The sequence below is a fragment of the Accipiter gentilis genome, chromosome 13 (assembly GCF_929443795.1).
Source record: "Accipiter gentilis chromosome 13, bAccGen1.1, whole genome shotgun sequence".
NCBI classification, from domain to species: Eukaryota; Metazoa; Chordata; class Aves; order Accipitriformes; family Accipitridae; genus Astur; species Astur gentilis.
This window is the reverse complement of record NC_064892.1, coordinates 5,488,926-5,515,744: the sequence shown is the minus strand read 5'-3', so window position 1 is coordinate 5,515,744 and position 26,819 is coordinate 5,488,926. Positions and strand designations below refer to the sequence as shown.

General features: G+C 39.4%; 1 protein-coding gene across 1 annotated transcript in view; it reads left to right on the top strand.

Moving 5' to 3' along the window:
* The first annotated feature begins 208 nt into the window (after window positions 1-208).
* Window positions 209-26,819, top strand: part of IPO5 (importin 5) — a 51,859-nt gene continuing 25,248 nt past the window's right edge. The window contains exons 1-10 of the mRNA XM_049816058.1: window positions 209-408; window positions 5,164-5,244; window positions 11,206-11,398; window positions 11,893-11,995; window positions 12,244-12,340; window positions 13,476-13,580; window positions 16,895-17,017; window positions 17,105-17,225; window positions 20,842-20,929; window positions 24,093-24,199. Coding sequence (XP_049672015.1) covers window positions 316-408; window positions 5,164-5,244; window positions 11,206-11,398; window positions 11,893-11,995; window positions 12,244-12,340; window positions 13,476-13,580; window positions 16,895-17,017; window positions 17,105-17,225; window positions 20,842-20,929; window positions 24,093-24,199 — 1,111 coding nt within the window. The 5' untranslated portion in view covers window positions 209-315. The remainder of the gene's footprint in view (window positions 409-5,163; window positions 5,245-11,205; window positions 11,399-11,892; window positions 11,996-12,243; window positions 12,341-13,475; window positions 13,581-16,894; window positions 17,018-17,104; window positions 17,226-20,841; window positions 20,930-24,092; window positions 24,200-26,819) is intronic.

The window sequence follows — 26,819 nt, the reverse complement described above, 5'->3', positions numbered from 1 at the left end:
AAGAGGAGACAAATCCCCAATTCGGGGACGGTTGTTTCAGTCGCCCTCCCCGCCTCGCTCCGAGTCGCCAGAACGTCACAGAGAAAGCAGGCCAATCGAAGGCGAGGTCCCGTCCGCCGCAGCCAATGGGAGCGTTCGAGAGGGCGGCTGGCGCGGTCGGCCCCAGGGGGGAGCCGGGAGCTAGAGCGCGGCGGCGGCGGCTGTGGCGGCTGTGGCTCCGCCCCCTCTCCCTCCGCTGGCGGCGAGGCCGGCTTTCCCCCTCCCCGCCTCCCTGTCCCCGCCCGGCCGGCCTCGCTCTCTTTCCCTTTAGCAGCAATGGCGGCGACGGCGGAGCAGGAGCAGCAGCAGTTCTACCTTCTCCTGGGCAACCTGCTCAGCCCAGACAATGCGGTCCGCAAGCAGGCCGAGGTAACGGGTCCGCCTCTCCCCGGACCCTGGGCGCCGAGCCGGCCTGTCAGACCTCCCGGACCTTGCCGGAGCGGGGTGGGGGGGTGGTGGTGAGGGTGAGGGAGGGCAGGGAGGAGGCGGCGGAGCTCGGCCGAGCCCCACGTGTGAGCAGCGGCACCCAGCTGCTGCCGGGGCGGCCGGGGCCTTCTTCCCCCCCCTCAACGTCGCGGCGCCGGCCCTCCGTGGGTGGGCGGTGGGGACCGTTGTCCCCGGTGAGGCGCGGGGGGTAGCGGGGGCCGCTCCGGCCGTTGGCCCCTGCGCCTGAGGGAGCGCGAGGGGTCTCGCGCCCGCCCCGCCCCGGCGGCCCTGCCTGTCCGCCTCGTGTCCGCTCCCCTCGCCACCACCCGCGCCCGCCGGGGCCGGTGGGGCCCCCCCCCCCCCCCCCCCCCCCCACCACCCCCCCCCCCCCCCGGGGTCTGTTTCTCCCCGTTGCCCACGGCGAGACGGGGCCTGGGCTGGCTCCGCCCGGGCTGGCCGGCGTGACGGAGCGCGGCCCCGGCTCCCGAGGGGAGGGGAGAGGAGGCCGAGGAGGCGGCGGCGGGGCCGGTGCTCGCTGGCTGGGGAGCGGGGAGGTGTGTGGGGGGGTGTCTGCCCTCCGTGGGTACGGAGCTCGGAGGGGCGTGATCGTGCGCTCGTATCCTCGTCCCTGCGGTCCCGAAGCGGCTCTGGCAGAGGGGCCGTGCCGCCTGTGCTGGGGCAGGAGCGGGGCCGCAGACACCCGCCCGGCCCGCCGAGGTCTTCTTGTGTTGCCACGCTGTAGTTTGGTTTTTAACTTCGGAACGGGCCGCCTATTCAAGTGGCTCGTCAGCTAAGAAATATTTTCCTAAAAGAAGCATTTTCAATATACTGAGTTTCTCTGCTATCAGCAAAAACTTTTCGGATGTGTTATTTCAGCTGAAATTCTTTGTGATGGCTAAGCCACATTAATTCTTTCTCTCTGTCATGCTTAAGACTCCATTGTCAAGCCTAGTGGGGAATCTCTCCCATTGAATTAAATACTAGCGTCTAGGTTTAGCATGAATTCCCACTGCATGGCTGCATCGGGTCTTTTATCGCTCTCATCACTTCAGCGGTCAGCAGAGTTCAGCGCATTGTTTGGCGAAGAATAAAAAGTATTATTGTTACTGATGCTGCAGTGAAAATTCCCAAAATGTAATTTGGGGGTGAGAAGGAGGGGAGGCATGCATTTTTAGAAAGTTAGCAAAGTTCAGTATTGATTACTGCAAACACTTTCTAGAGAAGCAGCAAGAATTATTCCCACATTCCTGAACATAGAACTGGAATGGAGGCCATTCCCTGGCAGCTGGATTTTTTTCTCCTCTCAACTGCCTGCATGTAGCGCAAGAACATTTCTCATAACTTTTTGAACTTTATTAAAATTGTAACAAAGCAAATTTACGGGACAGCTGTGTCATAATGCCTGTGAAATAAAACATTCTTGGGGAAAAAAAAAAAGCCTGAAACTTAGATTCTTACAACTGGCATATTCTGTCAGAATCTTGCTTGGAACAGAGATGCAGGTTTTTTTAATCTTCATAGCTACATAGGCACCATGGTCAATCAGAATAAGAAACCTTAATTGTGCGATAATTACCAAGCTTTTCGAGTCCATTTGTTTCGTATACAAATACAAGCGAGTAGTATAACTTTTACTTCTTTACCTGCACTGAATCTGGCATTGGTTTCTGCATATTTCCAAGCAAGTATTTTTATGGTTCAGTATTATTCAGAGTGGAAGGGTCCTCGGGAGGTCTGTAGTGCAATCTCCTGCTCAAAGCAGTGTCAGCTGTCAGGTCAGACCAGGTCACTCAGGGCTTTGTCCCGTTGAGTCTTGAAAACTTCCAAGAACGGAGACTGCACAGGCTTTCTGAGCAATGCGCTCCTGCTTGACTGTCCTCATTAGAGCAAAGAGGTCTGAACCTCTGTCCAGTCTGAACCTCCTTTTTTCAATTTATGCCTGTTGTCTCTCATTCTTCTACCATGCACCGCTGTAAAGAACCCAGCTCAGTCTTTTTCATGGGGGGTTAGTGAACTTGTACCTAGAAAAACAAATCTGTCTCTCTACAGAGAGAGCTAGATTGACTTTTTTTGTGTGTGTTTGTTTCTTGAAGTAAGATTTCTTCAGATGAACATATTGCATAGCCCTTAGAATATCTGCTTACTAAAATCATACAGGACTCCTATTGGATCTTAAACATCTGCAGAGTCCAATCAGTTTTTTAAAGTGTACATACTGTTGGAAGGCAATATTGAATACTATAGGGATTCACATAACTGCAGGTAAATTGAATAGCAGGTTTTCATTTGTGTCCAGAGAAAACCAGTGAGAATGAGAAATGGATAGACTGGGAACTGAAGGAGACAGACTTGGGTTATTTCTAATGGGTCTGGCCATTGAAATTAGGATGAGAGATGCTATGTTGAAGACTAGACTTGATAGAGATGTACAGTCAGTCATACCCTGTTTGGGTGGGGGTGTAGTGAAAGCTGTAAAAAACCAGAAGGCAGGGAGAGGAAAGCCTAGGGGAGGAAAGTCTAATCACCTAAAACCTATTTTTATTCAAGTATTTATGTATATGGATCTATGTATGTGCTAGCACGCTCATAACTTATTCTGACCAGTTTGCTGAAACCTGGTTCATTCATTTTATCTCCCATTAAAAATTACTGGAATGTTGTCTGTTGACTATAAAAGCCTGTCTTTCTCTTATTTGTGTGTTTGTATTCTGACAGAGAAATTTTTCTTTACTTTCTTTTGGTGATTTTATGCTCTTTTAAAAAATATATTTCTCAGGTTTGGAAGAACATGAGTACTAAGTGTTGATAATAGATATTTGCTTGCGTGTATTCTGGAAGTTAGTCAAGCTGCGTGAAAAAATTGTACCTCTCGGTAAGGTAGTTGGGGAACTAATCATGAACTACGGGGATGCTGTGAAGATGTAGCAGGATCCAGGTACATAGTTAGGGTGTAGCCAAGGCTGGTAGTAAGATGGAGGACTACGTTGCTGGTTCCACGCACCAGCACCGGGAGAAGGTTCTGGCTTTGGCCATATGTTCCTTTTGCCTGCCTTGCCCCTGGTACCCTTTAGCATCCTCTGAATCCAGTTTACTGAAGTGACAAAATTATGTCAGTGGACAACTGGATAGTTTGCTGCCATTTCTAGTGAGTTTAAACAACTCAAAATAGAATTTCATTATTATCAGAATTGGCATGAGGGAAGCCAGCTTTTACAGTGCTTCAGCTGTCCATGAAAGCATAGCTTCAGGTCCATGCTGGGCCTGTGTTTAAGGAACCTTCTTGTTTCTGTATTTGTCTTTATAGTTGTACATAATAGTGCAATATAAATATATACGCTTGTGGAAGTTGTTAATCTGAGAAGACTTTCTATTCTGACCCTAAACCTCATTTAATTTTGCAGACTCCATGAAATGATTAGATTAAATGCAGGGATTCATTGGGGATTCAGAGTCTCATTGACTGTGAGCATCTATTAGCAACTAGAGACAATATGAAGTAAGAATTGACTCTGTGAACAAGGCCTACTAGGAGGCAGGTACAGAAAGTGGAGGCAGATGACGTCTAGTATTAAGTGTGGGATGGGGAAACTACTTTATTGAAAATAGCAGGTATACTGTCAAGTTGTGTAAATTTACTAGAATATTAGAAGGAGCTGCTGCAGTGGTAAGAATGGGAAGTAGGCAGGCAGGACACTGATTGAAATGAACCTGGGCTTTGTATAGTAGGCTTGTTCCTTGAGTTCAGGATGGCATAGTGAATATTTGGAAAGGGTGGAGTAATTTATCTTTAAGATTGTGTCCATGAAAAATAACTCTTTCGGAGTTAGTAAGTGTAGGAACTATTTCTGAATGTTTTAAGTGGTTGCTCTTCAGCTTGTAATTCGCCTGCCCATACCTACATAGGTTTGGTATATTAGAAACAAGCATTTATAGTTTTAAAATGCTTGTGTATACTATGTTCTAGATAGCAAAAGCTATTTTGTTGTGTGCTCGCTCTAGCTTCTACGTAACAATCTAGTTTAAAAAAACATAGTGAATGACCTGCACGCCAGAAGTACGTAAGACAATGTAACTGAACTTCTCATTAAAATTCCCGTTTTATTAAGAGAGTTTCCCTAAGGGGGAGACTAAATAGTGTCTCTTTCTGAAATTCAGGCAGAAGTTTCAAAATGAAAAGTACTTACTCAAAACATGTAGTTGAGATGTGTGACTGCCACTTGACATTGTAAAGGCTGTAAAAAGGTTCAGAAAAAGAACAGAACAAATTTTTGGACTATACATTTGTCAGTGGTTATTAATCTGTTGGTCATAGTTCAGTCTCAGGCTTCCAAAGTTCTTCATCCTTTGATGTGATAGAAGCTATGATGGATTCCCGAGAGGGTACGTGTTCCGTATGTATTGTATTTCCAGGAGGATGTGTTCCGTTTATGTTATTTCTTAATTCATCTCTTAAGTGGCCAGTAATGCATATGTAGATCATTCTAATAGGGCAGGTCTTATTAGGTAACTAAGACTTCACCCATGATTGTAAAATAGGTCAGAAATTTTTATTTTCATAGGCTTAGGGGGGTTGCTATGTTATTTTCTATTAATTGGATGGATAATGAAGTTATTTTAAAAGGAAAGTCAATTCACATTAATGCTTAACACATGCTTTCTAGTAATTGTTTACAATAAGCTATATGCCTTTTTATGCAGGAGACGTATGAGAATATTCCAGGTCAATCTAAGATCACATTCCTCCTGCAAGCAATCAGGAATACTGCTGCTGCTGAGGAGGTACGTCTCAATAATATTTGAATTCTGTGGATTTTCAAGGGAACTTGGAGAAGGGGGGCAAGAAATCAGTGCTGGTCATTTTGGGATAAATGAACAAGTGGGGCATTAACTGAGTCTTAATTTACTGCATGCACATTTGTAGAGGGACCACTCATCTACTTTGTTGCATGTCAAGTTCGCTAACTGAGACTTTCTGATGTAGGATATTTGTTTCAAAAGTAGTCTTTCATAAGTGACTGCTTAGACCTCCATTGTTTTCTGGTTATGTGTTTTGCTTAATGATGGGGTTCTTTCCTGAAAATGTGTAACTTATATATTACACAGTAATATGTATTGTGATGTTCATTCAAGTTACAGCTGAGAAATGCTTTCCATCTTGGAGTCCTGTGCCTAAATGTGTTAATCTTATGTATCATCTGAAACTTCTTGTGCTTCTCAAATCAAAATTGGAGGGAGATAATGTAGCAGTTGTTTTGTGTGTTTTATTCAGATGGCTTTTTTATTTTGTCCTGTTTGGGGAGGATATGCTCATTAAGGCATCTAGCAGTGTTACAGAATGAGTGGAGGCAGTCTAAGCACTATATAAAGTTATTCTGTGGGCATACAGTAAGAGTGCCTTTTAGTTATTCCTTAGTTTTGTAAAGGCTGGCACACTTCAGCAATCAGGTATAGTACTTATTGGTAAAACTATTATTCACTTGGATACGCAGAGTGAAGAACTACTAAGCTTTCAAGACATTACACACTTAAGTGTCACTTAAAGTAAAAACATTTGACTTTTTTTTTTTTCTTTTTTTTCCCCCAAATCTAGAGTTTTACTGAACAATGAAAGGATGTATCATGTAGAATTTCTGAACACTATTATAAGGAGAGTATAAGTGTGCTCTTTCGGGATAATGATCTCTTCTGGTAGATTGTATTCAATTTAGAGGTAGATGCTATTTGTGCTTTCTAATGCTCAGTAAGTATCAGCTTACTAATACTGATGCTTATCTACCTACGAAGGAGTGTTCTTCTGACAAAATCCTTCAATGTTACTCTAGTAACTGGTTGTATAAGAGTTGTGTAGTTTTCCCTCCTGCCCCTCTGAGAAGTTTCAAAAGATAGAAAGCTGTAGAGCAGTCTCTCCTGTATTTAAATTGCCATGAAAAATAAGATCTTCTACTGTCCCTTTTTCATGAGAACATCATATATAATAATCAGAATAATCAGATAATACTGTGCCCTAGAAGTCATAGCAGCATTGCACATGCTTCTGTTTTGAATACATTTGAGAAGTCAGAGTTGACAACTACAAAGTGATGCTGTGTAAATAAATACTTGTGCCATGTATTTACTGATTTTATTCCCTTTACATTGGCTAAAGAAATAGCCTGGTCTAAAACTGTTCAGAATATTGCCAAGGACTTGGCTTCCAGCTTACTCAAGTGCAAACAAACTTTTCATCTGCAGAAGTTACTCTTACCAAAGACATCAGAAGTTAAGATTTGTACAATAACTTGTCATTTAACTCCACCAATGGATAAATCAAAGAAAGGTTTAAATGTTAGCTCATAACTTAAGTAGAGATTAGGTGCTGGACTGAAAAAATCCTGATTAATAAAACCTGTGCACAACCTCTCTTCCCTGTAAATCCAAATACATAGTAGCCTAATTAGACCCTAAGCGAAGTCATCCCCATGCTTCATCTAAATGTTGCATGTAAACACGCAGGGAAGCATTCTGTGCGTGTTCAGTGGTGCTGATATCAACAGCTAGGCATTTTGTGTCTGTGTATGTTTTATGTAGATCCAAATGTTGGGCAGAATAGCGTATATGTCACCAGTGGACAGGGCTTTGGGCCTGGTAAGTGTCCTCTGAGTGGAATGAAAGTACCGGCACCACTGAACACAGGCTGCTGGAATAAACCTTAGAACTTTAAAGATCCCTTGCCTAGGCTATGGGCAAGCTGGGTTCAGATCCCTCTCCATCCTGAAGCCTCTGTATTGCTTTACCACCTACCAGGAAAACTAGGCTGAAGAAAATACTCCATCCTGTTTGCAGGAGCTGGGCTGCTGTGTTGTAGAGAATACAAGATTCATAGGACATTTTGGACAGCAGTTGGAGGAATCCTGACTCTGCAACCTAGTAGTTTTGGCATCTAAATGGAGAAACAGGGATTCAGATCCTGCTCCCAGGACCCCTTGCATTTGACATGGAAAAAACCATTAAGCTAGATCAGAAATAACTCTTTTAAAAACTAACTGTATAGCAGGTTTTCTCCTAAGAAATGCCTAAACTGTGGAAATAATCACCTTTTCCCTCTGTTCTCATTTCATACTTTCCTGATAGCAGAGTAACACTTTTCACAGAAATAGAGGGAAGCATCTGACTTAGCAGTTAGAACACTTCTGTGCCAGATGATACGCAACTTTGTACCCCGCAGGCTGAGGAGGGGCTTGAACCCTGGTCTCCAACTTTCTGAACATTAAGTCTCCCTGTTAGGAAGTTAGGACTCTACTTCTTCCTACACAACTGCATTTTAAAGGGTTGAACAGAAAGGTGGTATATATTCACAGTTTATTTGGTGATTTTTTTTTTCCTCAGGATGTGTTTTTTTTCCTCAGGTGTTAAGAGGCTGTTCCTTTGCAGTTTTGATTTACAACCTAAATCTTGGAGAGGAACAGAAGCTCTGCATTTTCTCCTACGTTTATTTTCTTCCTGGTTAACTCTAGATTGGCATTTTCAATTGTGTCCTAATTTACAGTTGACTAATTTCAAGCCCTGTGAAATACAATAACAAATGCTGTGTAAAACTGTGTTTCTGCTGTACTCACAGCCCTCTTAGAGGGCTCTGACCTTTCCCTTTCCCCTCTCCATATTGTCACATGAAGGGGTTGCATTTCTTAGCCTGAAAACTACTGCTGTGGGCAGCTTCCTGTTCAGCATTTGGAGGGGAAGGCAGGTAGCCCATGGACTTCTGATACACCACAGTTCTGCCTTGGAGTTGTATGCAGACCTTAGGCACTGAGCGCTTTGAATTCCACATGGGGCCGGATCCCTGAATGAGGTTGTGCAAGTCCATCTTTGGACTGTGTCCTTAGTATTGATTGCTTCCATCCATGCATGTTTTCCTCCTTGAGGACTTAAAAGGAACAGTAAAACAAAAGTAAAAATCACTGTGACTGTGCTACACAAGATGGTCAGTCTTTTTCTTACAAAATGTTTAGGATTACCTGGATACTTTGAATGCCACTGGAGTACCTGGTATCCCAGATTTCTGTTGTTAATTCTTCTGCTGCCCTGCTCAGCAAGTTGGTTTTCTTCTTGTGCCTTTGTTCCATCATCTATAAAATCCTAGAACATTTTTAAAACACTGTAAATTCTATTAATAAGAAGTAGTGTTGAAATTTGAGTATTATGAACTACATTTTATGTTAATACCTTTGACATTCCAGTTGTATGTGAGCACCTCAGCAATTTAGACATGCAGAAGAATCCAATGCTAGGAGAGAGTTCTGCTTTTTTATGCTTCATTGGTAGATGGAAGTTCTTTGGGGATATAGACTTTATATTGTTCTGTTCTTGTTAAAAGCTATAGCTGCTAAGTTGCAGGATTTTAAAATGCTTGTTTGGATACATATCTTGTAACACTTAAATATAAAAGCACCTTTAGTGTGTGTGAAAAATACGTACTTCCTTAAAGCAGGAGAAACAGCCCCAGAGCTGCCCTTAATCTAGCCATGTTCGTCATAATTAAATTGACAATGGTAATTTTCATATATAGGTGGATATCTGCTGAGGAAAATATGCCATTTATTATAAGAAGTTAATTGCTTCTTTGTCACTCCTTCAAACATTTGAATTTGCTTTAGGGAATTTGGGAATTTTTTTCTAAGTTAGTAACAATAACCAGGAGCTAATTCATGTAGTGCTGATCTCGTGTCTTTCTGTATGCTTTGTTACTTGTGTTTTTAGTTTGCAATCAGTCTGTGTTTGTCATTCTTTCTAATATTTTAAAATTAAATTCTTCAGAGGTGGAAATTCTTATCTTTGAGACTACATGCTTTATGAAAACAAGCTCTATTCCCTATCTGGCCACCTATTATTATTACTTCAGGAAAGGAACGCATATAATGTGAGTTCAGTCGTTATCAGATGTCAGAGAATATGCAGAGAAACATGATGCCCTGAGTAAGGAAAGACATTGCATCAGAGTCTATGACTTGTTTAGTCCCAGCAAACTTGCTCCCCAGTCAAGGCTTCTCCTATGTAAGTTCACCATACTAATGAGGAGAAATCTAATCTTTCACAATATTGGTGCTTCTAAGGGTGGGAGAAGGAAAGATACCATTATATTGTGGTGCCATTGAAGTTTTTGGACACCTTGGTAGTGGGATTCCCAGAGGCAGTGGGGAAAGAATCTTTTTCCTTCCTAACTCGTGTTTCCCATGTGACATCCTATTGCTAGAGAACCTTGGCTTATAATGGGAGCTACAGTATGGGTGAGCACTGTTACCTGCTTTATTCACCTTCTGTCTTCCTTAGATCTACTAGGGAATATCTACTAATCCTACATACGTGGTGGCTTTGGTCCACATTGGAGCTGTTGAGGAGGAGGAGAATAAGGAATTACATGGAGTAAGGTCCAATTCTAGTCCTTTCCTTCTGCTAGTGTGGAGACACTTTGTGTGCACTGCTCTTCAGCTGTATTGAAGAAGGCTGGGTAGACTGGAAAAAGGCACAGTGAGTCTGGAGACTGCAGAACGTAACAGTAATAGTATCTTGGTTGATGTTCTAGCAATGCCTGATTTTTGCAGGGTACCGTAGAAGTTGAGACTTTGTAGTGGTTTGTGTTTGTCATCTATAGGTTATGCTGTAGCATTATAGTTGAGAGATCTTTTGGAAATTTGACTTCATTAGTTCTCCTGCTCATGCAACATTTTTGAGTTCCAAAGGCTGTTATAAGTGAAACTGTTTTTCATTCAAGTACACATTAAATAAGAGTATCTTAGGGAAAAAATTGGGTGTATGTTGCATTGGCTTTTTTTGTGAGGATTTAACATGTGTAAGGTTTTCTTACACATGTTAAACTTTAGAAGTTTGGGGGGTGGTTTTTTTAATTACTGTTTGTCCTCCTAGAAACACTGGTTAGTGAACATCCTGTTTATTAAGTTATTCAGAGTGCTTCATGTGTCTTCTTGCCTTTACTGCTTGTGTTGCTCTATTCATTTTTAATTACTCAGGCAGGTTTTTTGCTTCTATTTCTTGGATAATTGTAAATAAATAAAGACATGTAAACGATACTGTTGTAGAGTTGCTGCAAGCAAGCAGAAAGCATAGAAGATTGTAATATGTGGTATTGCAGTTCTTGTGCTCAAATTCAAATTTAAAGAAAAACATTTCATCATAGGTCTGCAAAAGGCTGAAAGCTTTGGGTTTGTTTTGGGTTTTTTTGTTCAGAGTAGAGTTTTATTTGCCAAAATCTAACTCTGGGTTCCTCAATATGTAGAAGTTTTGTTCTTTGAGAAAGTGAAGGAGGGTTTACAAGTTAATCGTCTGACAAAGTTGTCCCATTAAGTTACTTGTTAACCAAAAAACACCTATCTGGATTATAATTACCTCAGCGGGCCATTTAAAATAGAAAGAAGACACGCTTTAAACATCTTTCAATAATGCAGTGAAGTCCTTAACTTGCCACAAAAATATGTCCAAGGTTCAGCTCTAGAAAAAAACTGAATACCTCAGTAGGTTTCATGTTTATTTCTTTGAAGAGCTGTAATTGTCAGAAACATGGTTGTAAGCTGATGTTTCTTTTACTATGTTTTTACTTGCTATCATAATTGTCATCTGTTGCTTGAGAGGTATTCCATTCACCAGACAAGTCTACACATTTGGAAGCAAGATGTCAGTCGTCTTTCGTCCTAAGAGCATGATTGTCATATCAGAACACTTTAACATACTTACTTTCTTATTCAATAGGCTAGACAAATGGCAGCTGTCCTTCTACGACGTCTTTTGTCTTCTGCTTTTGAAGAAGTTTATCCAGCTCTTTCACCTGATGATCAGACATCTATCAAAAGTGGATTGCTGTTGATTATTCAGTTGGAAACGCAGTCCAGTATGAGGAAAAAAATCTGTGACATTGTTGCTGAATTGGCCAGGAACTTAATAGGTACTTTATATAAGCTGATGTTGTGGTAAAATATTTATGTATTGATAGTAGTTGTATTTTTATCTCTTATTCTCTAGTCTTGTGCAGATGTTTGCACATGATGTACTAATTTCATGGTTTAAAATAAAACATAATATTTGTTTACATTATCCTTGGTCAGATAAAAATAAGATTCCTTAACTCTACTTTTTAAATTGCTTGAGTTCAGGTGAGATTGTATTAAGGTTTAGAAATCCAATTTTGTTTAAATTCTCAAGAATGTTATGCTGAATATCTGCATCAGTCGAGTGCTGTTATACAGCAGTAAATAGAGATCATCTTCTGTTCCTGAATGCCTTTAGATTTAACACTTCAGCCATAATTTACACTGTGACACATCTCCAGATCAGTTTTTTTCTAATTAATTTTAGTAATGATGACTGGTTGCCCTGCACAATTGAGATCTAACCACTCTTAGGTTTGCTTAACCTAAAACTTTGTTGCATTTAATCTAGACGAAGATGGTAACAACCAGTGGCCAGAAGTTCTGAAATTCTTGTTTGACTCTGTCAGCTCTCAGAACGTGGGACTGCGTGAGGCTGCTCTACATATTTTCTGGTAAGCTTTCAGAGTTTGCTACATTTTTGCAGGTTAGCCAAATCATGTCTTTAAAAATGTAAGAAAAAATGTCACAACTTAATTAATAAGCAATCATATATATTTCATGTATTTTGTTGTATTGTGGTTTGCGTAACTCTTATATGTACAGTTACAATCTGTAGCTTAAACAATGGATATGTTTAAAATAGTAGTTAAGGTTAAACTGTGTAAAATTCTATTAATGTTCTTTCTTTTCTTATCCTTAGGAATTTTCCTGGGATTTTTGGGAATCAGCAGCAACACTATTTGGAGGTCATTAAGAGAATGCTCGTTCAGTGTATGCAAGATCAAGAGCATCCATCAGTAAGACCTTTATGTTCTTGTTTGTTTGTTTGTTTGTTTAATATGTCCTGAGCATAGAAACGTTGTGTAGTAGTCTCGAACATAAAGGTTAAACCATAGATTCCAACCAGAGAATTGCATTACCTGAACCTGATGTACATCTGGAGTTTTGACTATGCCTGCTGCAAAACAGAAGGGTCAAACCTTTTCATGGTCCTAAAGCTGGCTAATTGGCTCAAATCTGTACTGCTTAGGCCCAGACTCTTCACTAGTAGTTATGCTTGGAGGAGCCTAGTTGTAGTGGCCCAGAACGGAGCCAGGGGTTTTGGCCAAGAGCATGAGGGGGCAGAAACTCCTTGTTAAGCTCTCTTTCTGGTCTTTGTGTTTAACAGTATAGAGACATAGTATTTGTACACAGTATGTCTCAAAACTCTGAATATGTGGCAGCTCCTTGAACTGTTTGTGCATGCTTTGCTGTAAGGGCATGTTAACAAGCCTTGCTTTTCTGGAAGACTTCAGATATATTGATTTGTGCAGAGAATTGTACTTGAAAATGTTTCTCTTGTGGAAAATACTGGGCAAGAATAGGAAACCCTGCTGTGGTATATGGGTTCAGTTTGCTGCTTCCCCCATGGATTACTTTTTCTGACCTTTGAAAGTCAACTGAGTAACATTTTCTAAAGTACCACAAGTCTTGCCTTTAAAGAACCATGTTTTAAACTCTTAGATTGTGCTTTTTGAAAAATGGGACTTTGACACTTGCATACACATTTGAAATTGGGATGGAAGTTGAAAACAATAGGGTTTTTTCCTTTTTTCTTTCTTTGAAAAAAACCAAAACCAAACAACCCAAAACACTGAAACAAAAACCAAACAAACCAAGACTAGGGAATACTTGCCACCTCGTAATATGATAAACTTTTTTTGTGTCATGGAGGGCATAGATGCTGGAGATCTTCATTATTGCTTTACCTTAATTTGAAATAAGATGTAAAATCCCATGTTAAAAACTAATTGCTATAACTATTGGGAAATGCAAAAAGGAATTGGTAATATAAAATGTAGTCTCATAATAGGCCTAATGTTAAAAGAAAACAAAGTCATGTTTCATTACCAGTTCTTCATATTTCTTTCTTCAATCTTGCCTGTCTTCTAGATCAAGACTCTGTCTGCTAGAGCTGCAGCTGCATTTGTGCTTGCTAATGAGCACAATCTTCCCCTTCTTAAACATTTTGCAGACTTGCTGCCTGGAATCTTGCAGGTAAGAAACCACACAAGTAACACTTAATGTGTCATTACTGTCTATAGTGACTGTATCCAAAAATAAATTATTGGTCTGCAAATTTGTATAGCATATGAAATTTTGCTGAGATCTGGATTACCTATATCTTAGTTAGCCTGACATCTGTCACCAGCAAGATACAGTGGAAACTGATAAGGAATTTTGTAAACACAAGCTAATTGACGGGGTTTTAAGGAAAATAGTTCAATGCTGATTGATTTATATAGTGTTACCTAGACAAATGAGTTAAAATTCTTTGTATTTAACTGAAAATCATACAGCTTTTTAATTAACCATGCTATTGAAATATACTTTAGATATGGGCTACCCTGAGATTTCAAGTAATCGGTAATTGGGAGATTCATTGACCCATGATATCCTGTATCTCTTCAGTTTAGAGGAGAGCATAGAATTATTCTGAACAAAGATTGTCAGAGTAAGAACAACAGTCTGGACAAATGATCTTTATTGTTTGATAAATTAGGAACTTGCAAACAAAATGCCTTTTTAAGATTCATATAATTTCTGAGGGTAGATTAGATCTCTTTTAGGATGGATAAATTTGAGCAAAAGTTGAAATTCTAATATAAGGTTGTTTACTTCTGGGGGGAAGCCTATTGTAAACAAAACCAGAGATAGAAATGGTTTGAGCTCTGAAGGATGACAGTACAGTTCCCTTTCTATATCAAGAAAAAGTGGAAATAACTAAGTACCTGTGATAAGTGGTAGTGAACTTTTGGTGATTTTAAATTAGGCTAAATTTAGGTTAAAGACTGACTTCTTGGTACAGTCAGTATAGCAAGTTCCTGTTGACAGTATAAGCTATAAACCTTGTATGTGTGTACTTTGTGGCAAGCTGAAGAAAAATTGTGCCAAGTTTACTGGCTTCTGCAACTGATGGAATTCTGTTTGATCTTAAATGGAAACTGAGAGGAATTTATTAAAATCAACTGAATTTGAAAATGGGCTCTAGTGTGTACAAGATAAGTATTTTGCTATTGAGGTCACTATTTGGTGGTTAATCCCTGTCTGTGACTTCGGCAATAGCAATTGTATTGTTCAAAAATTGTAACTGGCTGAGAGGACTTTGGCTACTGAGTACCGTATGAGTGGGAGTGAGGCAGGATTTGGGGTGGGCATGCCATTCGTCTTGATGTTTGGCAATTAAATAGTATGCTGTTTTTAGACTTCAGACTAATAGCCCACTTTGTGTGATATAAGTTTCAATGCTACTATTTCAGGCTGTAAAAACATGCACTTGGCTTGCATTTTCAAGCTTTATTTTGCAAATATAGAGCACAGAACTATGCTATGAATCTGTCTTTTTAAAGTCCTTATTGCAAGAAGGACTAGATTTTCTGGCGGTGGTAACACAAGATGGATATGAAGATCTGAGTTTATAAATAGGAGATGGGATGTGTTAGAATAGTCGTGAGTGACCTTTGGAGACAGTTGGATGCTTTTTTTGTTGCTGTTGAAGTTCATTTTGTTGAAATATTGGCATGGTATAAAAGCTAAAAATAAAATTCTGACTTAGCAATTCAGTCCTTTTAGTGCAATATCTATAATGGTGATGCTGGAAGTTGAACTTTCAGAACTAGTAGTTAAAACTTATATCCAAGAGATTTATCTTGCAGTGGAGGTAAAAGCAGCTGGAACTTCAACTGACTTCTGTGGTTGTTGGTGTTTGATACTACAGAAAAGTACCTCTGCCTTTTAGGGCTCACTGTGCGCTTTGAACTTCTTCAGAAACATAGTCTTGCTTTAAAAAACTGTCAAAGTTGCAATGGGTATAAAATACAGAGCTTTACAGAAACTTCCTGTAATATTACATTATCCTTTGCCAGAATCAGAGGACAAATGGTAACTATTAGTCCAAAAGGCCTTAACCAAGATAGATTTTTTCTTTTTTTCCCCTGAACATTTCTGATACTAGAAGATGCTGCTTCTATGTTGAAAGTGTGGGCTGTTTGAGTGGCATTATCAAAAGTGTTGGATTTCTAGACTGAAGTATTAAAAAAAATACCTAACTATTCACTTCAAAAAAAGTATCTACGTTAGGAAGACATCAGATACTTCGCTAATGAAAATTCCTTTCGAAACCCCGAAAGTATGTTTAAAGACTTTTTTCTTTGGAGGTTTGAGTTTTTGTGTCCTACTTCTAGAAGAGTTTTAACACCATTGAATAACCATGTGCTCTTTTGGTACTAAAGTATCAACCTGATCAGTGTAAAGTAAGTTTTAAATTACTTTTCAGAATGTAGCTATGGGTTAGGAAAGATACTTCCAAAAAGCTTGATTTCTTTTTCTCTTTCCTGTGTCCTGTAGCTGAAGGCTGAAAGTTCTGCTTTGATTCAGTGGCTCTCCAGAATTGTCTGGAAAAAAATACATTATTTAATCTTGAGATTCCTGGTGTTTCTAAGCGTAAGCTATTCAAAGCTGTTCTCATGTGACAGGGGGGGAAAAAAGGAGTTAGGCTTCTTTTTCTTCTCTTGGGCAGAGTTACTTTGAGGAGTTTTTCTTCATTTAAAATGGATTTTGAAGTTAGTTGTGCTTGTCAAAACATAGTGTGTGGTTTTGCATGTTGGCACCTCTGATGTGTGACCTTAATTCTTTCTGAGTGTGTCTGTCTACTGTGTTAGATTTAAACTAATAATGGTCAAAATGGATGGCACATAACATTGTGAACCATAACTTGTAGTTTTGGACCCCACGTATTATCTCTTTGTAGTTGTTATGGATTTATGCACGCTGGCCACCGTAGCAGGGTCCAACCCTAGGATCCCACTGAAAATGCAAAGTCCCAGTGAAGGCTTCCAATTAGTCTTTTATTAGTTCTCAGGTTACAGCTTGAGCTGGGTGCCTCCGGAGAGGGACCCCTACCCCAATTGACGCGTCTCAGTTACACCCATACCACCCATCACCCAATCACCAAGTCCTATCGCTTAATTCTGGTAGGTGGTCTCTTGATTTCTTGCTGGTTTTCATTGTTGCTGGGCTGGCCTTCATATGAAGGAACTTCATTCTCTTGGAATTGCCTCCTTGGTCCTTATCTTCATTCCGCCCGTATCTGCCAGATTCAGCTAACATTAGTTTTAACAAAAAGTTTACTTGGTCAGTTCTTGCAGCCTAAGGCTTCAACTACTTTAGCTACTAATGTGAAGCCGCTCATGCTAAACGAGACTATTCAGAAAAACAAGAATACAGTTAATCAAATTTCTTCTATAACAGTGGTCCCATTCATAGTATTGTTTGTTTTTATTTAATCTTATCTTCATCTTATCTCTTTATAGGCTGTCAATGATTCCTGCTACCAAAACGATGATTCTGTTCTGAAATCCCTTGTAGAAATTGCAGATTCTGTTCCCAAGTATTTACGACCACATTTAGAACCTACGTTGCAACTAAGTCTGAAGGTAAAGCTAGGAATTTTTTTTAAAAAATCACTCTTTCCACCTGAAAACCTCTGTTCTAACCATTCTAACCACTCTTTTGGATTGTAGTTGTGTGCGGATGCCAGTCTCAGTAACATGCAGCGTCAGTTGGCGCTTGAAGTAATTGTGACCTTGTCAGAAACTGCTGCTGCTATGCTGAGGAGGCATACAAATATTGTTGCACAAGCCAGTAAGTATTTGACTCATTTTCTTTGTTGAAACAATTTGTCTTCCTTTACAGTGTTAAACTGACTTTGCAGGTGGTCAGTGGCAAAACCATGTCTAACTCAGAATTTGCTGGTGCTGATAACTTCAGGTGACGCTGAACTGAATTTTCTTAGGGAGAAACCCCCTTCTTATTATGGCTCTTCATAAATTAATCTGTGCTTATGTAGCCACCAGCAATTTGAATAGAAACATAGTAGACACTTCATTAGGTGGGAAAATACTACTTTAATGCTTTTCTGCTGGTTTTGGAAATTTGTACTGTAGGAAAAAAAAAAAAAAAAAAAAGGATGCATTTAGTTCTGAAGTTCTACATTTGAAGTTTGATATGTAGGCCAGAAACTCTGTGGTGCTGGCAACTGAAGACTGAAGGAATTCAGCATGCATGTTGAGCTCTGGTATTGAGTTAAAGCTGTGAATTAAAAATCAAATGCTTATATAATACCTAGAGATAGTCTAATTAGTCTATTTAACATGCAGATTGTTAGTTCTTTGGAGTCATGCTTTTTCAATCATGCATTATTATTTGAGATACTAAAAATAACCATCTTCTGGACAGCCCCAGCAGCAATGCTGTACACACTGGTATTTCTCTGCCTTTTAAACCCTTTTTGTGAGTAGATCACGGCACTGACACAGCAGTATAGCCTGCTTTTTGGAAGGATTCGTTTCCTTCCCTGTCATACTTGTATTTATCTAGATTCTTGCTTGTTTTCTGGAACTTGTATAAAGACAATCTCTTAAAAGGCAACTTTTTTTGACTTATGTGCTTGGGCTGGGGAAATTTGTGTATATACACGTCACTAAAATAATCGTGAAATTTCTGGAAAATGTTGTAAACAGGATCTGGTTGGCTTAAGTGTTTAAACTATTGACTAGAGGTTTTATTTACTTGTAGAATAGTTCTTTAAAGAACAGATTCTTTCAGAATACATTTTGAAATTTGAAAATGTTTAGAATGCTGTGTTTTCATTCTATCCTGTAGCTTGTTGGGAATATTAACGCTTGACACTTGCTGTCTCCCAAATCATTACAAGCTTCTTATCTGGTCAGGCAGCATAGTGGAGAAGTACCTCATATCTCTTTAGAGTGTATTACTTTGGTTTGCTAGTTGCTGTTCAGGAATGAAATATTTGTATTAAGATACTGTATTAAGATAAGGCATCATGTGGGAATGAAATGCCTTTGGTTTGCAACCTATTGTAAAATTGCTCTTAATATTAGTGAATCAGTAAGGTGAAAGACATTTATGTTGCAGAGCTAGTAAAGCAGTTATGTTCAAGAGAATGGTAAAAAGGTAGCCAAAAAGGATTGCTTTTTTCTTGGTTTTGTGCCTTAGTTTAAAAGGCTTTCTGTTTTCATTCAACTAAAAAGTTGCTAGATCACTTGATCCTCACAACTAGAACTGGGCCTTAGGCAAAACTGTCATCTTATGCTGGTTTTACTGAACGTGATGCTGATTTAGGAGTAAATCCTGTGTACCAGTTATCTGTTCAGGAATTCCATTTGGGTTCAGACTTCCCTGCCTGAGCTCAGTATTCAAGATAACAGAGTGTTTTATTGCTCTTCTAGAAATTAGAGCTGCAGCCTATCTTTGGCTGTAGTTTTGCTCAGTCTCCAGAAAATGGAGAGTCATGGCATGCTCTGACAAGAAGCAGGCTTAGCGGGCACATCCTTAACTTGTTTGTAAACAGTCTATATATTGGTAATAATTAAAGTTTGAGGACATGTTGGGACAATGTTGAAACTTTAATGCACAGCTCTACATTTTAAAAAATTCTTTGTGAAACTGTACTTACTGGCAACCGCATTCATATTAAACATCCGAAGAAACAACATGTTTACAAGCTCTTGCAGGTTCTAGATATAATGATGGCTAGACAGCTTTGGTTGATAGTTTGTTCTCAGCCTTGCTTGTTAGTAGCAACGAACACTATGATATCAGTTTTTGGAACCTTGTAGCATTTGTGGCAGATGATGGTTGACTTCCATATTTCAGAGGTGTGACGATACATCGTTTTCATGTGTGTGCTTATGAGTGTCTGTCTGAAAATCTTCTGGGCTATAATACTTTTTTCTGAGGAAATTCTTTTCAGTGACTATAGAATTCTGATATGGGCGTCATGCTGGAGTCTTCATAGTGTCCATTAAGTTATCTTGATATGTATATAAAAGCTCTCTGAAGGTTTTTGCAGCCATGATATAATCTCTGGCTGAAGATATGTAGCCACATCAAGTAAATCAGTCCATAATTTGATCTTTTCTTGATACTTGCCCCACAACGCTGTCAGTGAGCAATATTTTCTTCTGTCATCAGTTGATGAGAAGTTTCTCATCTGTCCAGATGTATAGTGAGGTGAGTTTGCTTAGGGTTGAGCCTCTAATGTAGATCACAGTAGTGTAAGTATATTGTAAAATTCACCAATTGCAGTATACCTAATCAGTTGCAGTAAATGTCAGCAGCAGCATGGGCTACTGTATGCCTACTAGTTTTTGAGGTAGGTTGCTGTAAAGGACAGTTAACTATGATGCCTGTCTTCAAGTTGTGTAGTAGATTGTCCCCAAAAGATTCTTAAAGCTCAAAGGTTGAGTATTTGATTGAAAACTTTAGTTTCCAGGGCAAAGTGAAGCTTTTTTGCATAAATGATGTTGAATTCAAACGACCTCTCTGAGCGGTTAGTGTAATACAAAGTAAAGAATACATAAGAGCACCTCGCTTTGCTCTGAAAGTGCAAGGTATACTTTTCACCCCTTGGGCTTCTGAAGTGCACAGGAACAGGCAAGCTTACAACAGACAAACCATTGCACTCCTTCCTCCTGTGAGAACCACTCAGAAGAATAGGTGTTGCTTATTGCATAGTAGTTAAACGTCATGATAAAGATTGTGTAATAGCCTCTATAAAGATTTGTACTGAGAAGAGCAGACAGAATCAATCCACAGAGGTAGAAGTAGAAAACTGGTGGATTATTATGTGCAAGATTTTTTCATGATACAAACCAAAAATTTACATTAAGTGGGGAAAAACCTCAAGTTCTAAACCTTATTGTAAAAGTAAAGCTTTATGCTAAGTGACCACTGTACATATAGTTAACAAAATTTATCATGTTAGTAGAACTAAGAGTTGAGTTTTATTGTTCCATAACGAATATAGTCTCTTTCATCAGTAAATGTTCAAAGGATGATGTCAGAGTTTCAGCAAAATGAATGAAATATATCTGAGTTCTTAAAGCATATAATACTATTTTTAACTCTTTCAAGGAACTTTGACTTTATTAAGGAATTTACTTTTTACAATCTTCATGATTAAAAAAATCTTGTATTGCACTATGAGTCTTGGTAAGAAATACACTCAACTTTTTTTTGCTTTCTATTTGAAAGTTCTGAAAATACTTCTCTAAAAATATATTCTGAATTATTGGCTGATGCTGTTGACAGACTTGGCTATCTGCTACTGGAAGAAAAGTAATTTTTCTCCAGTGATTTATTTTTTTTTTTTAAAGGAGAAAACTTAAATTTTATGCTTGTTATTTGAGAATCTATTTTAAGAAAGCAACCTGAGTTTAAAACTTACGTTTTTCAGTTCCTCAAATGTTAGCAATGATGGTTGACTTGGAAGAAGATGAAGATTGGGCAAATGCAGATGAGCTTGAAGATGATGATTTTGACAGGTAATTATGAAACTAGTTGTTTCAATATATTATCAAGACTGTGTGGCTGAAGGCAAATTTTAAGTGCAGGATGCAAATGACTGCAGTGCATTACTCTTTCTTTACCCAAATAATTCTTCTAATTTTGTTCCCTCGGTCATGAGCAGTATATATGACTGTTTTCAGACAGTTTATGTATAGGTTATTTAGGTAATGTTCAGCAAGTAAGTAGATTCTTTCAGTATTCATGTATTGCTGTAATTTACTTCTACAAGTTGCATGCCCTCTTGTCTGTTGTTTTGCACTGGTTTAACATTTTAAACTTTGGTTTTTTTCTGTCATTTATGTTACCTAGTTCAGAAGTCAGTGCTTCCTAACCCTTTAAATTGAGGGCTTATCCTGAAGTTAGCTGGAACCGAAGCTGAAGGATACTGACTTGTATAATCATCTACAACCAATCCTTCATATTTTTCTGTATCAATGCCCTTGAAAAGGTGGTGTTAAAGAAAAAAGCTGCCTACCTTTGAAAGTACATCAGAATGCATAGTGGAATTCCTTGCTGCATTTCATCTAGCTCACAAATATTAGGATTTTGCTATTATTCTAAAACCCTTTGTGTGGCTAGCAGAAACCTGTCTTGTTGTGTCTTAGGCAAGAAGGATCTACTAAAGATGTCCAGTCTTTCTGATTTACTTATTCCTGCGTACTTTGTAGCTTGCTCCAACTTTTCACTGGAATGACAGTGGTTTGTCCTGTTAATCTGCTCTTGTCCAGATACAGTTAGAAAGCAGTAGAAGAAAGCAGAAATATATGTAGGAGATAGCTGCCTCCATACTTGTGTAAAGATGTTCCTTTACCAGTCTAGACACTTTTTGCCACATCTGGCGTATCCTTCAAAACTCAGATGCAATTGGTGTTTCAAAGCAATTTGTCACAGAACACTCTGAGATCTTCATAGGAAGATAGGCAATAGAAGAGGTGTTGATTTACCACTGAACTGTATAGCAACTTCTACTAGAAGTTGCTATACAGTAAACTTCTACTTTACTAGGCATGTAAAGACAGTTGCAAAACCGATGCATGGGAATTTATGGAAGAACCCGTTCAATCTCTGCTTCACTTGGAATTTATTTTTTTTTGTTCCCCTTGATTATGGAATTGAAAGTAAGCTGTCCTTTCTTCCCCTTCTTGCATGGTAGGCCAGACCCTTTTAACCTGTTTCATTTCCTCAACTTTGAAATTTTGCCATACAGGTAGAACTGTCAGACGCTACTGCATTCAGGTTTGTTGAGTATTTGAATCTTTTTCATTCAGCTAAATTTCAAGGGGAAATAGAATATTAAAGTTCAAATCCTCATCAAGCCTTTCAGGGTGTGGAAGTTTATTCAGATGGCCTGCTTTAGGCAGCTTAATAAGTACTCTGAATCATCCGCTTGAGGCATGCCAATTTCTCTTTATTGTCAGCAGAGTAACTTTGTTCTTCTAAACACAAGTTAGCTGCCTTTTTTGTTAGAAGTTGTAAGGAGAATGAGCAAAGATCAGAAAACAAGTTATGCTTGGCAACCTTAGTCTAAAGGAGAAACGTAGTTCCTTCGGCTCTTGAAGTAATAGAGCTTGAGGCTTAGACACAAAATACTGGACATCAGCTAGTCTCTGGTGATTGTGTGTGGGGGGGTTAGTTTTTTCTTTTAGCAGGTTCATTCATGTTACTATATGTTTGCCACCACTGAAGTTCACCTTTGTGAAGAGTTGTTCATTAGCTGATGCGCATGCTAACCTTTTCTGGTGCTTGAGTGTTTGTAGCTTTATAAGAAGACTGGAATTTCTGTGCAGTCCGAGAGACAGGCTAATGATCATCAGGCTGTAGCCTAGTTAGGGTGTGTTCGGATCTGACTAAGGGGGATGTGAGTCAGCCTACACAAAAGCAGCAGGGAATATTTCAGCATTTCCATTTTTTTGTTGCTGTGACTTCATAGAGCAGTGAAATTCTGAAGGAGGAAAAGGTTAATCCAACTTCCTCTTTCCCTGGCAAAAGCCTTGCAAACATTGCAGGGAGGTGTGTGTTCGTTTTTCTCAGACTATCTGTATTTCCTCAAACTGGATGTATGAATTAATGGTGGGAGGAAACAGCTCAAAGCACGTAATTTCAGACGAAAGCTGCCATTAACTTCAGTGAGTGTGCTCCAATCTAAACCTGTGTGCCCATGCTCTGTTGTCCTGGTCATGTGTCTGTTTATTTGAACGTGACTAATCTGAAGAACAAATACAATATTGTCAATACCTTTGCACAAACACCTTTGTTCATGTGAATTTCTAGACTGTTTATGGTTTGTAATGAGACTTGGGGATTCAAGCATAATAGTTTGAAGATCTCTATTTCTGACCCAGCTGACTGATACTTCAAAGAAGAGGAAGATTCGTCCCTTTCTGAACCATTACTCAGCTTTTCCATCAGGATGGGTGTCTAGGATAGACTGTAATAACCTTGAGTTATTATAGTGCTAGTTATACCCAGACCATACAGTAGTTATCTGTGTCCTGGAAACTTGCTTGCTTTTCTGTAGGGAATAATTCTATTGCGTGGAACAAGTCGCTTTACACAGATAATGTTTGGCTATTCTCAGTTCTGGAACTGGCTGCAAGTCACAAATTCCTCACCTGGACTGGATGTTTTCTGCCTGAGTCATTGGCAAGAGAACATGCTACTAAAGTACTGGTACTGTAGCCATGCAAGAAAGGTCTTTTCTGTGCCACAGCTTGAATTCTGCTGGTTCACCTGATTCATAGCAAGTCTGAACTGGTTTATGTTCTCATGACAAAAAGATGATGGCCAGTATTATTGCTTAATTCATTGCAAATTTAGTTTCAGCTTTCTAGGTACGTGTAATTGTTGCGAAGTTCAGTCTATACCTTCAGTGCTAGTAAGGCCCAAGTTTCTTTGGTACTAGACTTAATCAGTGGGCTACAAACAATGTTTAGATGAGGGGGTAAATAATTATTTTGTGACTGCTGTGTGTGTGCTTTTAGGTTTGGGTATGCTTTGTTTACTTATGGAGGCTCGTGTGTATTCATATAGCAAAAGTTTGAAGACTAGAACTGCAGGAAAAGGTGCTTCTGTGCCCTATTGGACTGTTTGTTTTATTGTCAATATCAAACCACTGATATTTCTGTAACTGATATTTAGCAATGCAGTTGCTGGTGAGAGTGCACTGGACAGGATGGCATGTGGCCTTGGAGGAAAACTTGTTTTACCTATGATTAAAGAACACATAATGCAAATGCTTCAGAATCGTAAGTAACTGCATTTTCTTTTTTTTACAATTCTATCCTTTCCAGGAACTTTGATACCTCTTAAATCTTCATGTTTAGCTACTTGATATATTTTTATACACTTCCACTTTTGACTTCAGCAGCAAAAACTGTAAATGCTGTGAACTTGGAAGTTTATACCTCTTCTTACACTGTGATTTATTAAACTTATATATGGTTACATTACAACATTTTTCTGGAACATGGACAGCTGAACAAAGATGTCAAAACCAAAACGGTACATTTTTTTTAAAACTCACAGTCTGTGAATTAAATATAAATAAGGGAAGACTTCTTTTTTACTTTCGAATATTCTCTCTAAATCCCTATACAGTGCCTCACAGTACCTTAAGTGTGCCTAAACTGCCCCCTGTTATTCTGTAGCTCAATTTTTTTGCTTCCTCAGAAGTGCTGCATTTAAGTGAAATTTTAGTTCCATATATTCTTATCGGTTGCTTTGTATGCTTCTTTTCCTCTGAAAAATACCTGTGATGCTTGCTCAGGCATTCATTCAAAAAAATATTGTGCATTTGTTGCATATTGTGCTTTCACTTGACCTATGCTTTGAGCCTTTGAAGTGAAAGATAATGCAAAAGTTCTGGATACTTTTCCTGCCTTCATGATTTAAAACTAAGTCCAAAAAAGACTGTTCCCATATTGGATATGGAACATAGGGCTACTCAAGGTACCAGCTGCAGAGTGTGAACACTTATAAGGTCTGTTTGGAATGAAGTTCTTTTTTGTAAGGAATTTTTTATTAAGGAAATGAATTAACCTGACTCTTTGATTGTTAATAGCTTCAAGGCTAGCAAATGCCTAATTTTGTAGTACCCACAGAAAGGTGTGGAGTCTAATGGCTGTAAGACCTGACTCCTGGAAGGGGAGAGGTCATGCAGTTGATGCCTGATGCTTGCTTTCTGCTAGGTCAGAACTTTCCATAACCATTAGTACTCTTTGGAAAAGAGAAATGTAATAGATATTGTTTGATTCAGAGGCTTTCACTGGTTGGGAGTTGGAAGGAAAGATGAAGACATTTGGATTAAAACATCATCGGTACTCTCAGAAATCAAACTTCCCCTTCTCTTATCTTCACTGCTTTTCTCACAAATGTTTACTGAAATAATAATTTAAAACTTCTGGGTTTGGATTGGTAGCCAGATGGTCCAAACATGATTGCATTTTATTCTGTACTATTATTAACTTCAAGTCTGGAATGCATGCTAGAATGCATGCTAATAGTAATACCGTGAGACTAACAAGAGGTGCAGGCTTAACTAGGAATATCCAGTGAATTTAAATAGCGTAAAATAAACTGTGCCTTCACTGTACCTTCTTTCAAGATGATATTTCATCTCATCCTGATCAAACAGAAGCTTGAGTGTCAGGATTCCAGTGCTCTGAACTGTGGTGGTCTTCATTCCAGGAATTTATAATACATTACTGTCATGGTTTAACCCCAGCCAGCAACTAAGCACCACGCAGCCACTCACTCACTCCCCTCCCGCCCCCACCCAGTGGCATGGGGGAGAAAATCGGGAAAAGAAGTAAAATTCGTGGGTTGAGATAAGAACGGGTTAATAGAACAGAAAAGAAGAAACTAACAATGCTAATACTAATAAAATGACAACAGCAATAATAAAAGGATTGGAATGTACAAATGTTGCACAGTGCAATTGCTCACCACTCGCCAACCGACACCCAGTTAGTCCCTGAGCGGCAATTCCCTGCCCCTACTTCCCAGTTCCTATACTGGATGGGATGTCCCATGGTATGGAATACCCCGTTGGCCAGCCTGGGTCAGGTGCCCTGGCTGTGTCCCCTCCCAACTTCATGTGCCCCTCCAGCTTTCTTGCTGGCTGGGCATGAGAAGCTGAAAAATCCTTGACTTTAGTCTGAGCACCAACTGAAAAGTGTTATCAACATTCTTCACATACTGAACTCAAAACATAGCACCGTACCAGCTATTAGGAAGACGGTTAACTCTATCCCAGCTGAAACCAGGACAGTATCCACCCCTTAGTCTATACCATTGACTTCATGCTCAGTTCCCATACCTTTAGTCACATTAGTTACATCCTGATCATCACCTTTCCATCCCTTTGAGACATATGAACAATGGTATATATATCTGTATACACACACAGAGATATCATTCCTTTAGTTTATGGGCTATGTTCATAAAATGTTTGTTGAGTTAATTTAGTTTCCAGCTCTGGGCTCCATCTGTCATACCAGTCTTTCTGGGCTGGAGGGGTGGTGCAAATTCCTCTCAATCAGTAGAGCAGAATTGGGCTTCAGTGCAGTGTGACGAGCAGGTGACATTTGACGCAGCAGGAGGATGGTGTGTCGTGTTGGATTGTTGCATGCTGGAGTCAGTTCTGGTTCCATCACTACTGCGCTTTGGTTAGTTTTATCACAGTTCTTTCTTGCTTGATCTAAGTGATTCTTACTATAGTACTATGGATATAGCATATAACAATTATAGTAATGATAACATACAGTAGCGACTATATCATACAGTTTAATTCTGGCTATTCTCACCTAAAATCAAATCCCCTTGAGGCACACGTCGGACTTCCCCATCGTTCTGCATCACCCAGCA